This window comes from Psilocybe cubensis, chromosome 6 (assembly GCF_017499595.1).
Source record: "Psilocybe cubensis strain MGC-MH-2018 chromosome 6, whole genome shotgun sequence".
NCBI classification, from domain to species: domain Eukaryota; kingdom Fungi; phylum Basidiomycota; class Agaricomycetes; order Agaricales; family Agrocybaceae; genus Psilocybe; species Psilocybe cubensis.
In genome coordinates, this window is record NC_063004.1 from 3,025,754 (window position 1) to 3,040,041 (window position 14,288).

The window sequence follows — 14,288 nt, forward strand, 5'->3', positions numbered from 1 at the left end:
TGGCTCACGATGTTTTGGGTCATTTTGGATTTGACAAATCGTATGAAGCATTACACGGGTCGTACTACTGGCCTAACATGCGAAGAGATCTCGAAAAGGCATATATTCCTTCGTGCACGGAATGTCAGCGAAACAAAGACCGAACAACCAAACCTACAGGACCACTTCACCCACTTCCTGTCCCAGACAAACGACTCACGTCAGTTGCATTGGACTTTATTGGACCATTGCCCGAGGAGAAGGAACGCGACACAATACTCACGATGACTTGCCGTTTAGGTACTGATATACAACTGATTGCAACTCACTCCTCATGGACCACAGAACAAATTGCGCACAAAGTTGTTGACCACTGGATTTGCGAAAATGGATTGATGGAAGAATTAATCTGTGATCGCGACACAATCTTTACATCAGATCTATGGACTGCAATATGCAAGATTTTGAATGTAAAGATCAAGATGTCGACCGCCTATCATCCAGAAACCGATGGAGCGAGCGAGAGAACAAATAAAACCGTCAATCAAGCAATACGATACTATGTGGATAGAAACCAAAAAGGCTGGTTAGACAAGCTCCCTCGCATTCGGTTCGCAATGATGAACACAGTAAATGCATCGACAGGATACTCGGGTTTCCAACTGAAGACAGGTCGATCTCCACGGATTATTCCTACAATGGCAAAGGCAAACAAGGATGCACCAATGGTGGAAACATCAGCAAGAGAGATCATTCGGAAAATTGAGATCGATGTGAAGGAAGCGCAGGATGCCTTACATACAGCCAAGATCCGACAAGCAGCTCAGGCAAATGAGCAGCGAGGTAACGAGATCGTGTACCAACCAGGCGATATGGTAATGCTCTCTACAAAGAACCGGCGACGCAACTACAAACGGAAGGGGAAGAAAAGGGTGGCAAAGTTCATGCCACGGTTTGATGGACCGTACGTTGTAGAGGCTGCCTTCCCCGAACGATCAGAATATACACTGAGGTTACCAAACAACCCAAAGACGTTCCCGGGGTTCCATGCCAGCCTTTTAAAACCATTCGTGCCGAATGATCCAGAGAAATTTCCGGACAGAGAATTGGTACGACCACCAACAGTGATAACCGAGGACGGGGTGGAAGAGACAGTGATAGAGAAAATTGTGGATGCGAGAAAACGTGGTAGAGGGATGCAATATCTGGTACGATGGGCTGGATTTGGGAAGGAGCATGATGAGTGGCTTCCAGGGCGTATGCTTGAAGAGAATGAAGCACTGGATAGATGGGAAGAGGAAGAGGCCGAGGACAAAGAAGACGAATAACGCCATAGAGAACAGACCCTTTCACGATGGAATTCTTCAGAGGGGGGAGGGGTGTAAGCCTGGAGACTTACCACACACGCAAACACGCACCGCAGGCGGACGCGCACAACAAAACGGCGCACAAACGCGAGCCCAGATTGGGTCTCGCTAATCAACTTACAAAGATATTGAGACCGAAAGACAAAAGGGAAACAAATGACCTTCGTTGCTTGACTAGAACGCTACGCAACGAAGGTAAATATATTATAGTAATTTACTACACATCATGTATTGACTAGAACGCTACGCAACGAAGAGAGCGTTGTCCCTTCTGTTTCAGCGAGTGAGGCTGCCGATCCCGACAGCCTTCCAGAATCTCCTAGAACCCTCTTGCGCCCTGTCTGAAGCTGTCTTTACTGCTCCGGTCTTGACGAATATCCCTCTAGTACTTCCTTGGCTCTTTCCCTCGCCTTGCTCACCCACGACTGCCCACCGGAAAGGCTTAACTAAATCCGCGTGCCAGCGGTTAGACTAGGTGCTATAACTATTTCGGAAAGTCGTTCAAGGTCGTATATCACAAATTCTCATCTCCATCCGCACCTCACTCAAGTACGCCTTGCAGATCCCTCTCTCTCTTGACACGAGGCGGTATTTCTTCCGAATGCACATTTTACTGACCACATGCCCTCAATGGCAGCATTTGGATCCATGGCGAGCATCTTGAATTCCTTAAACCGTCAGCGTCTCTCCGATTCTGAGCCATACTGGAGGATCACCCATGTGTCTTTTAATAGGAACAGGTATCCTTCTCCAAACGAGATGAGTCGTAGGTCATGCAAGTGCTGTGCCCGTCATGTTCAGAATATTCCAGGCGCCGCGTCCATGTCCATGCAATCAAATCAGATATTCAAGTAAGCCCGTCATTCACCGCAATTGCATTTAGCCTAGTCCTATTCACTCCAAATTCATCCGACTCTATCACCGCTACTTGCAAAAAGCAAACCTACGCTCCACCCCTCATGTCGATTAAAACTCTCCTCCTTACGATCACCATTGAATACTAATGTGTAGCGCCATACATGGTATCTCGTGTGCTATAAATCGCCCGTTCAGGTTCCGTGGTCAGAGGACCCTGGATTACGGGCTTGATTACTGATAAGATGAAGCATCTGCGAAATCTGTCTCAAGAACTCGTCATCAGAGCCTCTCAATGCGCGCAGACGGCAGTTTACGCGAACGCCCAGATGCCGTTCTTTACTTGTTCTCCCCTTCAGCTTTACCATCCTTTCGCGTGAGATAACCCAACTCTTCGAATGGTAATTTCTGATGCACCAAGTTCAAGTTCCTTGATTCCTGATCGTACTGGCATTCCGGTCAATCAAGAAAAGAAACGAGGCGCGAGAATACGGCTTCCCCAGCCCGATATTCCGAGTCTCTCTGATTCTTAATATACGCCCAACATCTTACGCCACGCGTTTTCGTCTTTTGAGTTGACGACTTCTCGGTCCTTAAATTAAAAAAGGAGGACAACATACCACGACCGCACACGCCGCAGGTCACGCCGCCCGCCGAGCCGTGCGCGTATACTGTATCTGGGGTGGATTCTCCCACCACCTCCCAGGCCCCGACCTCGCTGCATCATCCAACACTGGAACACGGTGCGCCGTCTCCCCCGTGCGGTATATTTCTGGCGGTCTCGTCCAGGGCCGTAGAACTTCCATCCTTCATCGTCTCTTCTTTATTTCGCCATCGTTCCCCATTTCTTGTTTCTTTTATATGATTTTTCTCCATTTTCTCGTGTAGATCTTCAGAGCCAGATTATACATAGATTTTGTCTGATTTTTAGACATATTAGGGATGAGATTCTATTTAGGGGAGGTGGTTTGCGCTTTTGGAGTGAGCTGGGCCGTCCGGGTGTTTGGATGCGTCGTACTGGTTCGGCTCGTGAGTCGCTATTGAGGACGAGAATTGACAGTTGGTCTGGAGTCCATGAGTTTGTTTTTGATAAGATATGGATTTAACGATAGTTATATTGCTGTGATAAGCATGCGGCTTTCCTACCGTGTACAGTGCCAATATTCGAGGGTGCTGATCACAGTCTGGCAACTGAAGTACAACTTGGTATATCCCTAAAGTCCAGTCTAAATCGCGCTGACATGTGATTTGAAATCTTTCAAGAAAACTAGATAAAGACTTGAGTGTAAAAATCGAAAAATGCTCACTCATACAGCGCCCAAAAGTATCCTGATTGAACAATTCATAACGATGTTTAGTTCCATTTCCTGGTCTTTCTATCATTTGCCTGTTTCATTAAATTCTGTCTTGAAGACCGTTTAATGTTTAGCGACAAATTCTGTGCAGAAATGGTAATATGGGCACGTTGAGGGAATCTAATTCAAAGACGTACCATTTAAGCTGATACTAAGTATACGCGATGTTACCTTTAGGAATCTGCTCTTGAAATACCATTTTTACATCGTTGAACTTGTTTATTCAAGCAATACGTTTTTCAATCTGCTAAAATTGTGAGCGACACATAGATTGTATTCCGCTAACATGGGCGCTTATTGAGTTAGTAGTAATCAGAGCTCTCTGGAGGAGCATCTCTGTAGCTTCAAAAGTAGGTGCATATGATTCTACTGACTCGTCATTTTGTACTTCATTTAGACATCCGTTTACTAGGTGGAGCCACAGCCTGAGTATTCTATCGGAGATATTCTAATGGTGTTAAAAACGTTAATAAACATCGAAATAGACATGTACCTTTGGTGGGAAACGTTCTTCCTTTTTCACTTCCATCTCCCTGTTGTTGTACCACGATTACAGTGAACGAGCATCCGATGTCCGATGTCTTTACGCATTCTCCGACGTTTATTTTCGGAAGATTGTTATTCCCTCCATTTCAAACGATATATATGGTTCTAAAAATTTGAATATTTGCTTTCAATTTATTCCCCTTAGCTCGTGTACAATCTGGTTTACCGCTGTTTCGCAGGTGAGATGGCCGAGCGGTCTAAGGCGCCAGACTAAGGTTAATGACCAGGGTGTTCGACACCCTCCCATCATTTGAAATTGGTGGTATCTGGTCTTTCGGGGCATGGGTTCGAATCCCATTCTCATCACATCTTTTGCATCGTTCAAGTCCAGGTTTTATCGTATTTTACGTCTGGAGTAGCTTCAGAACGACAAAGTTGGGTCCAGTCTATTTTTGTTCAATCTGACTTTCGGAAGTGTTGAATTGCGCTGAATTGGGGATAATAGCATCGATATACATTGCAATTTTTATGTTACCATATTCTACTTTGTTTTTGTCTCATTGACGATTGATTCAGAGTCTATCGAGAGAATTTGGGCGTCTGTTCTCAGTGCTTCAACGGAGCCTTGGTCTGTTCCCACGATTGTCAAATTTGGCCAGTGGCGCCCGCGCCCATGTGACCAGACGCGTGGGGCATGGACGTCCCCCTGATATTACCACGGTTGAAACTTCAACATTGTATTCTTAACATTCAAAACTACTGACATTTTCTAGGTTATACTCTGCTATCACCATGAGCCGCAATGGAACGGTTCCCAGCACACCTTCCAGGGCAAATCGTACGACACCCTTCACGCCCAAACGATCCTTGTCTGTGCTGTCGACTTCATCGTCGACAAGTTCAACTAGCACCACTACAGACCAGCAGTTGAATGCTCGACTTTCTCGCGCCAATCAACCAGTTCTGCTCAATTCTACTCACAAGAAGTACAAAGCCACATTATCAGTTGAATCGCGATCGAAGACTCTCAGGCCGAAGACACCATTGAATCCAGTCCCTGGGACGCCGACGAAGAAAGATGGTACACATAGTAGACCAAGGACACCAGTTACACCCAGAAGCAGAAGTGGAGCTGAAAGTCCAATGCTATCTCCATCGAAGAGCGAGATGGATGTTAGTAATGTCGATCCTGAACAAGTTCTCGTCGATTCGCAGACCGTAGAGCCAGGTGATGTGAGTGGAGAGATTGACGAAGCATGGCTGAAAGCGGCGGAACTCAACCACGGAAAACAAGATAAAGTTATGGTATCCATCAGGTATAACAATGGAATCTTTACTTTATTTTGTCTAATCTTTTTATTTTATTTTAGAATACGTCCGACAGATTCAGACTCTGCTTGGATCCCCAATCAAAATACCAACTCACTAAAGCTTGATCCCAATTTTGCGAAACACGCCACCACCACCTCATCTTCGTTATCTTCATCCTTTAACTTTGATGCCGTACTTACCGGGTCAGCGAACAAGCCCGTTTACACCACCGTTGCAAGATCTCATGTTCAAGCTGCGATGGAGGGGTACAATGCAGTTATATTTGCCTATGGACAAACAGCATCTGGAAAAACTTTCACGCTCTCCGGAGACGAAACTGAGCCTGGTATCATCCCCCGCGCCATGCGCGATGTGTTCGGGTTCATCAAGAGGACGCCAGAGAGGGAATACCTCCTTCGATGCAGTTATCTTGAGATATACAACGAAACAGTCGTCGATCTCCTGGCCCCACCAATGATGGCCAAGTCTAATCCAGTTCAAATTCAAGGTGGAGCCGGAGGAGATGTTATTCTTACTCCTCTAAGAGAGGAAGTCGTCACGAGTTTGAAAGGTGTCAAAGACGTTCTAAAACGAGGAGAGGGGAATAGGCGGACTGCGTGTACGGATTGGAACGAGCGATCTAGTCGGAGTCACAGTGTATTTCGTCTGGTTGTGGAGAGTCGTGAACGGGGGGCGTCAGGGTCGTCAGACGACGATGATGAGGATGAGCCTAGTACGCCCGCGTCCGCGATGAACGGCAGACAGACTCCAGGCTTTGCTGGGCGACAGACTCCAGGTCTTGGCGGCAGACAAACCCCAGGACCTAACGGCAGGCATACACCTGGATTAGGTGGACCCAGGCTTCAGGCAAGAGGCGGGCGGTCGGTTCAAACATCTGTGCTGGTATGTCCACCAGCCATTATCGCCTTGCTAGGTGTGCTGATGCTATTTTCTGCAGAGTCTTATTGATTTGGCTGGTTCGGAGAAAGCTACTTCTGACAAGGAAAGAACTAGAGAAGGAAAGTACATTAATACGAGGTTTGTCATATTCATCGCAATTCAAAGATCTCCCGACTCACGTATTCGGTAGCTTACTCACATTGGGCACTGTCATTGGCACTTTGGCTGACAATGCAGCGAAGAACAAGGCGGATCACGTACCATACCGAAATTCGAAGCTGACGCGTATGTTGCAACCGTCACTGTCAGGAAATGCACGAATTAGCGTTATTTGCACCATTAATCCTGATGCCGGGGCCATTTCCGAAAGCATGAGTACACTGCTTTTTGCAAAGAGAATCAAGAACGTACAGGTGCGACCGGATTACTGATCCAACAGTTTATTGTGACTGATGATTCCTGCAGCTGAATGCCAAGAAGAAAGAGGTAGTTGACACCGACGCCCTGATCGAACGCTATCGTAAGGAGATTGAAGAGCTGAAGGCTCGTCTTGCTGAACGCGAGGCTGAGGTGCCAGCACGTTCTCGACGACTGTCCGCTCGTGAAGTAAGTTGGGACGACGGAGATACGATCAATGCTGACATTGCTTTTCTCAGCAAATTGATGAATCCCGTGCTATGCGCGACCTGAATGGAAGAATCCAGCAACTAACGAAGCTCATCCTGACGAGTGCGACTGTGGAAGAGACCAAGGTGGATGATGATGATGAGCGGGCCGCCAGTCCGGTCAAGATCGACTTTGACATGTCGCCGTATCAGCTTCAGCAGGAACTACTTGCCGCGCGTTTACAGATCGAATCCCAGGCCAACCAGATATTGTCACTGGAAGCATCGCTCCTTGCGCGACCCCCGTTACCCGCGGACGCATCGGAGAACGAGAAGGACAAGTTAATCGCGGAACAAACGAAGACAATACGTGAGCTTGAGATTGTGGTTCGCGGGTATGAGGAAAATCTAGGTGAACCTTTGAGGAAAGTTAAAGAGGATGTCGAGAAGGAATGGATGGAAAAACTCGAGGAAGAGCAGAGAAAGACTGAGAAAAGCGAAAAATGGGCTGAAGAGCTTGTTAAAGCCCTGGAGAAAGAAAAGAAGGTCGGTTGCTCAACTCTTCCAAGTTCCAGAAAGTCCCTTGGTTGCTCACATCAGAACCAATGTCTAGGCCAGGCAAACTTTAGAAGAAGAACGGCGCGCGCTGGCCACCTTTGTGACACGCTTTGATTCGCTGGGTCTCGGACAAACCATTCCTCCTACAAAACTGAAAATGCCCACACATGGAGGCGCGATGGCGACTTACAACGAGCGGCGGCAATCACGATCGTTTTCTGCGCGCCTGCCGCGGATTTCGGATGTCACCGTTATGCGCGACATGACCGGTAACACCGAGTCGAGCCCAATGCGCCTTGACCGCGCTGGCGCGCGTTCGCAGCCGAGTTTGTTTGATCAGGATATGCTGGAGGAATTAGGCGGGGCGGCTGATGTGAGCTTTGATGAGTTGGAGGTGGAAAGACATCTCCTAGACACTTCGATATACATCGCACAGCCCCTATCTTCCAATGTCGCGGAGAAACTGGGCCACGGAGTTGATAAGACTGCCTTGGTGAGGCCACGAGACGTATTTGGGGATAAGGAAAACATTCTCCCGTAGTTCCTCTGAGTCTTTGGCCGTTTTGGACTATGGACGTGCTGGTCATGCCAATTTTTCGTTCGCATGTATGTACTTTTCTGTTGCTCTTTCCTCTGTCGAATTGCTTTCCACGCACATGTTTTGTTTTTCAATACCCAACCAATCCAATTTTCATTTAGTCCGAATGGATTATTAGAGAAGTTGAGGGCATAAAGCTTTAATTGAGAAGTATTTCATTCTATGTCCTGTAATCTTACATGACTCCTTGATTTGTTACGATGAAAATGGGAGTGAATTATCCTTTGAAAACATGGTGCTTCTTGTGCCATCCCTCGATGGAGTCGGGGCCATATGCATCGTATACTTCTTTGTCACCTTCGGGCAGGCGAACATATTTGGGCTTAGAATCAAGTTTGATGCAGGTCTAGGTGATATTATTCGTCAATTTGGCATGGGACCCACCACATTGATTGGTATTCACTCACCAACGTCTCTGGAGATTCAAGCTCAGGCGAGTCAATGGCAGACGCAAAAGGGTGAATTAAATCAGGCCTAAAAATCCATGTTGAACTTCGTTCACATCTTGGTCATAGAAGCTCACCAAGATTCGTCGTAGAGCCAGAGCATAGAAGAGCATTTTTTGCAAAAGTTCCTTTCGGACGATGCGATCTTTTCTTTGGGTGTATCTCGATTCATGACTGCTTTATAAACGCTGCCACAGCGTTCAAAATGGAATTTATCTCGAAATTCAGGTACCCGAACCTTATGTTTTCCTTCCCTTCCACTTGCAGGCTCTTGCTGTGTCCACCCAAATTGATAGAGCCTCCGACACCACCCACTTTGCGGCAAATCGAGCAGAGGCAAAGCTGTTCCATAGAGTATGTGAAAACTTGTCCAAAGCTAGAAAATAGTGATGCGATACCTGGTAAGGAACGGGGGTGCTGGATTCGAGGCTAAACCTTACTGCGCCGCAATGGCAGCTTCCTTTTAATTGTACGGGCATCGTCGGTAGACGTTTGAGAGTAGAGTAACTATGATATGATAATGGTTGTCGCAGTAAGAAAAGCCTCATATAAACAAAAGTCTTACATTCCACAGATTCTCCCCCATTTACAAACTTCTGTAACTGAGTATCACTTGTGACGTCAGAGTATGGGGAGAGGAGGTAACACCAATTTCAAACAATTCCATAATCAACATGTAAAACACAAATCGATATTTATTTCCCTAAAGATTCAAAGATCTATTCAAGGTGGAATTAATACCATGCATTTCTTTTTGACAGTAGAAAAGACAAACTGGATTGAATTGAACATTCAAACCGACTTCGAGAGAGTGCACTAAAAATAGACTTCCAAGAAGAGAAACGCATGGTGCAAGTTGGCCCCAAAGTCTGGACCATTTGCTGATCACGGGAATATTCGGGAACGTGCGGAGATCTAAAATCAAACTCCGCTTGACATGGATATATAAGCCTCACTCCGAAATTTTAGGATCCCCAGAAGATTTGCCACGCTGGTCGCTTTGATGTCTCCCACCATCGACACAGTGCCTTTGACTCTTCGGAGTCATTCTTCTTCGAGAGCAACAACCAGAGCTAGGAAATGTCTCGGTGCATATTATGTCGGGGCATGTCGATTTAAAGCTGGGATATTCTCATCGAGGTGTTTTTGTAGATTTAGCTTAGGTGAGTTTTGTCAATTCAATTTTTTTCTACGTCCCCATCCTTTCGATGATTTTCAAAATTATACTGATTTTAATGAGTCCGATTCGTCTTCGGGCGGGACTGCGGATACTTTCTTTGCTGAGCCCTTTCTTCACATCCTCTTGTATCTGGTTTTTTTGAATGACCGGATGTCTGACCAGATCTCTTTCCCTGTAGGTGCCATCTGTACCACGTCGATTTCTATGTTTTCTTGTTGCATCACGTTGTATCTGTCATTATGTTCCAATATATTGCTCATTCGTTCTTTTTGCTCCGATATCCTTGAACAATCATTGCTAGTATCCAGTCCGTTCCAACAAACATCTCTACCTGTGTACATCAAATGATTTGGCGATTCAATTCAATTTGGGTGGCTGCGAATTCGCTGGCCTGAAGCCATCGCGTTGTTGATGATCCGTCCTTGACAGTTGTTGCTAATCTCATCGGTTGTCATTGCACAGGCCTGCAGATATATTTTCTGTTTTATTTGTATTGCTTTTCTTCTCTCCGCACGCTTAAACAGATCGTTCTTCACATAATCTGCTTGTATGGATTTTGTGGGCATGTGCGTGTTACTCTCCGTACGCCTCGCAACATGTTAGTTTTAGGCAATTCTTTACTAAGTATATGTCTCGCCTCAGTCTCTATACCTTCGGAAGTTGTAGATGTGTCTTTTTCATGTTGTCTTCTAACGCCACTGACATCAGTCGGAAATCGATTTATGTGCCCGATGTCGCGCTTCTTTTGCTTAGGTTTTCATGTTGAACTTGGTTTTCTCTTGAAGTCGATTGAAATTTGGTAATGGGAACTTGCTTGTCGTTGTTGCTTCGTCTTCCTGTCACATTCACGTTTGTTCTGCTCAATTAGCTGTAAAAGGTATGCCCGAAGCCGTTCATTGTTGGCAGATATACATAATGTAGCTTTCTCGGGAGTTTTTTCAGGTACTGTATTGATTGGCGGCAGTATAGGTTGAAGTCCCAGCCATGTCAAAAGACTCGACGCAGGCACAACACCTACTGACTTCGTGCGACTATCGCTGTGCATACTCGCGATATATGATTCATGACAGGAACTTGTCAAGGTGAGAACAATTTGCTGCTGTGGATAATTCAACAGCATTTTTCTCTCATCCTTCGCCAAAAGACGTGAAGCGTGACTCTTTTGTCGATGTCAATGCTCTCCGCTTCAACGCCGCATAAAAGGTTGATGTTTTTGGCGAGGGGACTCTACTAAAATGCTGAAAGACGTCGCCAAGGAGCTTGCAGCGTGGATTCCATGTTTGTGGTGACAGTGGCAAAAGGCTAAGAGTACGATCATCCGACATAGATCGATTCTCCTTCCCAATCGGCCTGTGGAATGGGCGCCAAAATAGAACAAAGTCTAATCCAACATCGGTTATCAGTCAAACCTTTGTTTCAATTACCTCCAGACAGCTTTCAGTCGCACAAAAACTTTGCATTTACAATTCATTGGAGACCTAGGGAGATGATATTCATCGTTGACGACAGCGGCGGACATTTGGTCAGGCGTATACAGAATCAAATTTGTAGCAATACAGAACTAATGTTACACGATAGCGACTTCAAGTCTAATCAACCAAAATACAACCGTGGGTGTCAATAACACCTGCGTTTCAGAAATAGAGAAAAAGGAATATAGATCTACGGAGTGGTACAACTATGAAGCATGAGAAAAAGAACCGTGCCGAGAGTGCGCGTGAGGGGAAGTCAGATGTGGAGATGTTTGTGATCCATGTCGAATGCTGGAGTGTATTTGGTGTATCCAAGCCTTGACCATCCGATAACGATCTTCCACGTCGGTCTTGGTGCTTAACGCCCTGACGACAAAGGATCCGTTGTGTTTCGCGCCTTGTGCTAACCTCGCCAACCAGTAGAAAGGTGATGCATTGTGCACGAAGGCATTGTCAGGATTGTGTTGCTCTAGACGTAGAGCTTCATGGTTGCTAGACCATATTTGATGCCAATTGTGGAGCGCACACTGGATAGTAAGCGTATCGACTGCATCCGGATCACTGGCGCCATTCGTTGGTATGGGCCTAGGGGTCTGAGGCGGCAGAAACACGTCCCTCAAAATGCTGTGTATAAGAATAAATGCAGAGAATGGGTTGACAGTGTAAGGGAAGGCTGCTGGGGCCTGTTCCTTGAGGGCAGCGAGCGACATCTGCAAGCTCATGCCGAGAATGCGGGCGCTCCCTATTCCGTAATTAGAAGGCATGGTTTGAAGTTGGTACCAATCTTGTGCGGTCTGCGCCCTCCAGAGATCATCATCCGCCGGAAGATTGATATCCAGCTCAGAGTTTGTAAGTGCAGGTTGGCCCGAGTAGTACACTCCGTGTACGCAGTCCTGGACATAAGCCAAGAGGAGTGCTCTAATAATAGATTCGACATTCAGGAGAGGTGGGAGGAGAAAGATCAAGAGTGACATACCGTTTGAACGTCTCGTACCTGGCCCAGTCTCTCCAAGAATTTTCCAGATACTGCGGATTGGAGAACTCAGGAGGAGGCCAGGATTGGGTGAGTTTGATCAAGCCGGACTTTCGAATCATCTGTGAATATTAAGAAGCATCGTGTGGGTGCATAGTGAGCAATGTTATGTTCTGTGTATGGAGGCAACACTTACCATAACGAGAATCTCGTGGTAAACTTTGGACAGCGCCCGTTGGTCCGGCCGGCACTGAATTAACCCAATCGACTGCAGAAGAACCACAGTTAAGATTAGATTCATATGATCTTTGAGAGTGCAAGTTGGCTTCGACTGGCAGCGAAACAATGAAGAGAGGAAAAAAGTAGAACCGCGGTGTCAATGACGAAATAATTTGATGAAAGATCAAATACTTACATATTCCATGATTAGCGTATCCCGCGACGTAGTTAGAACTTTGCCAATGTATTCAATTGATGTAGGAGTTTTGGCAAACAAGGCGCCGCAAGCTTGCATTGCGCTCAACAGAAGAGGAGGGACTGTCTCCATTCTCCATGATGGGTGGTGGCAGAGCGGAATCTGGTGATTGAACTCTGAGAAAAAGAGGAAGACTACCATGGATAGATAACAATTAGGAAACGTCCACTGTAATGAAATAATCATGAACAAATAACATACGGTACTGGTTCAACTCCTCGGTGGTCGGATCCGTTTGCGCCGAGGAATGAGCAAAGGGAGAGGGCGTGGTTTGACTTGCTTGTGGAATTGTGGAGAAAGTATGTCTCAAAAAGGGCGATTTTCCAGATGAGGCAGGATTCAGGTTCGCGGAGTTATTGACAAAGTCCATATTTGTCGGTAGACAATGCGACTGCGAGTACAGGGACGGGTCGCTATTGCCGTATACGGCACTAGTCCGGTTTGTTTCGAACCAACCTGACAGATCTGTTTCGGTTTGGACTCGAGGGACACACGGGGAATAGCCGTCCTCCACGAACGGGTCGACCGTGTTTGGGAAGTAGTCGTTGTTGTAGTCTGCTTCGAGTTCCAGCGCCTCGAAACTCATATTGAATGAGTTGGAAAGCTTGCGACCATCGAAGTAGTCCAGTTGCGGAGATGACCGAGAAGAGCAGGCAGATGAAGAACAAGCAGAAGAAGAACAATCAGAAGTCTGGAGACCAAATGAAGATCCCGGTAGTAATTGGCCTGTAGGAGGCGGAGAAACAAGATACGAAAGGTTATCTTGTTGGCCATGTGAGCCAAAGGAAAACGTCGAGGATGGACTGGATGGTCCCAGAGAGTCCAAGCTTGTCGTTGATTCCGAGAAGTCGCCTTCACTGGATACCACGGATGGGGCGGGTTTGCCCGCCTTTTTGGCGATTTTTCTATTGCGGGATGCCTCGGGATCGTTGATGAATACGCATTCCCTGCCTCGCGACGAGCATTTGGAACAAGGTTGCTGGAGATTGCATTTAACTTTGGACTCTGCGCATGCCTTTTGGTCCTCGTGAGTTATCCTTCTGATGAATCAAAATGCGCAAGCGGGCATACCTGACACGACTTTCTTCTGGATCGATTCACATTTCTGCTTCACGATAGCATGGTTAGCCAAAGCTCTCGATGAAGATACACTGAACACATACGAGTCCCCACAGGTTCGCTTATGTCGCGTTAATAAATCGCTACGAGTAAACTCGGCATTGCATATCTGTTAATTGACGTCAAAACGGAGAAGTGGGGGTGGGTCTCCTGAGAGAATTCTTACATTGCACCGATGTGCACGTTCGTTGGTGTCTATTAGACATTGCTCATGAGGTGCAAGATAGAAGAACTTTTGATAGTGAAAAGCATACGTGAACGAAGGTGTCTATTAAGATGCGTTGTTCGCGTGAATTTGGCAGGGCACAACGCGCAATATTTGGTTTGCGGTAGTGAAGGCATGTTACCTAATGACGAGTGCCACTTTGAAGAATAGACCATGCTGATAATAACATTTACGGACCTTTATGACTTCGCATTCTACTGACTTCGCCATTCGCTTTCAAGTCGATACTGTTTTTAATCGTAGTTTCGGTCAAGGGCAAGTGTGGCATGATGGTTGGAGGTTGTTGAGTAGGGGCAAAACGTTCCTTGTTATATAAGCCCTCTAGGTCACATATTAGTATTTTCTGTTAGCCCTGAGCTTCGCAAGCACCATTTACGGCGCAA

At 46.4% G+C, this 14,288-nt stretch overlaps 3 protein-coding genes and 1 non-coding gene across 4 annotated transcripts; 2 read left to right on the top strand and 2 right to left on the bottom strand.

Moving 5' to 3' along the window:
- Positions 1-4,280: 4,280 nt before the first annotated feature.
- JR316_0007431 lies at positions 4,281-4,408 on the top strand. The gene has a single exon. It is a non-coding gene; the product is annotated as a tRNA-Leu (tRNA).
- A 426-nt stretch (positions 4,409-4,834) lies between these two features.
- JR316_0007432 (Kinesin-related protein 11) lies at positions 4,835-7,957 on the top strand (the record flags this gene model as incomplete). Its single annotated transcript, XM_047893173.1, has 7 exons — positions 4,835-5,358; positions 5,413-6,256; positions 6,312-6,391; positions 6,444-6,666; positions 6,719-6,859; positions 6,910-7,404; positions 7,472-7,957. 7 exons carry the CDS (start codon positions 4,835-4,837, stop codon positions 7,955-7,957), a joined length of 2,793 nt encoding a protein of 930 aa, XP_047748455.1.
- Positions 7,958-8,231: 274 nt separating this feature from the next.
- JR316_0007433 (Putative glutathione-dependent formaldehyde-activating enzyme) lies at positions 8,232-8,939 on the bottom strand (the record flags this gene model as incomplete). The annotated part of the gene is made up of 5 exons (XM_047893174.1): positions 8,232-8,360; positions 8,422-8,488; positions 8,538-8,648; positions 8,699-8,802; positions 8,859-8,939. The coding sequence occupies 5 exons, from the start codon at positions 8,937-8,939 to the stop codon at positions 8,232-8,234; spliced, it is 492 nt and encodes a 163-aa protein (XP_047748456.1).
- Positions 8,940-11,318: 2,379 nt separating this feature from the next.
- JR316_0007434 (Zinc finger protein klf1) lies at positions 11,319-14,173 on the bottom strand (the record flags this gene model as incomplete). Its single annotated transcript, XM_047893175.1, has 10 exons — positions 11,319-12,030; positions 12,089-12,207; positions 12,282-12,416; positions 12,501-12,694; positions 12,762-13,575; positions 13,632-13,665; positions 13,724-13,788; positions 13,846-13,874; positions 13,934-14,026; positions 14,083-14,173. The coding sequence occupies 10 exons, from the start codon at positions 14,171-14,173 to the stop codon at positions 11,319-11,321; spliced, it is 2,286 nt and encodes a 761-aa protein (XP_047748457.1).
- Between the last annotated feature and the right edge of the window lie 115 nt (positions 14,174-14,288).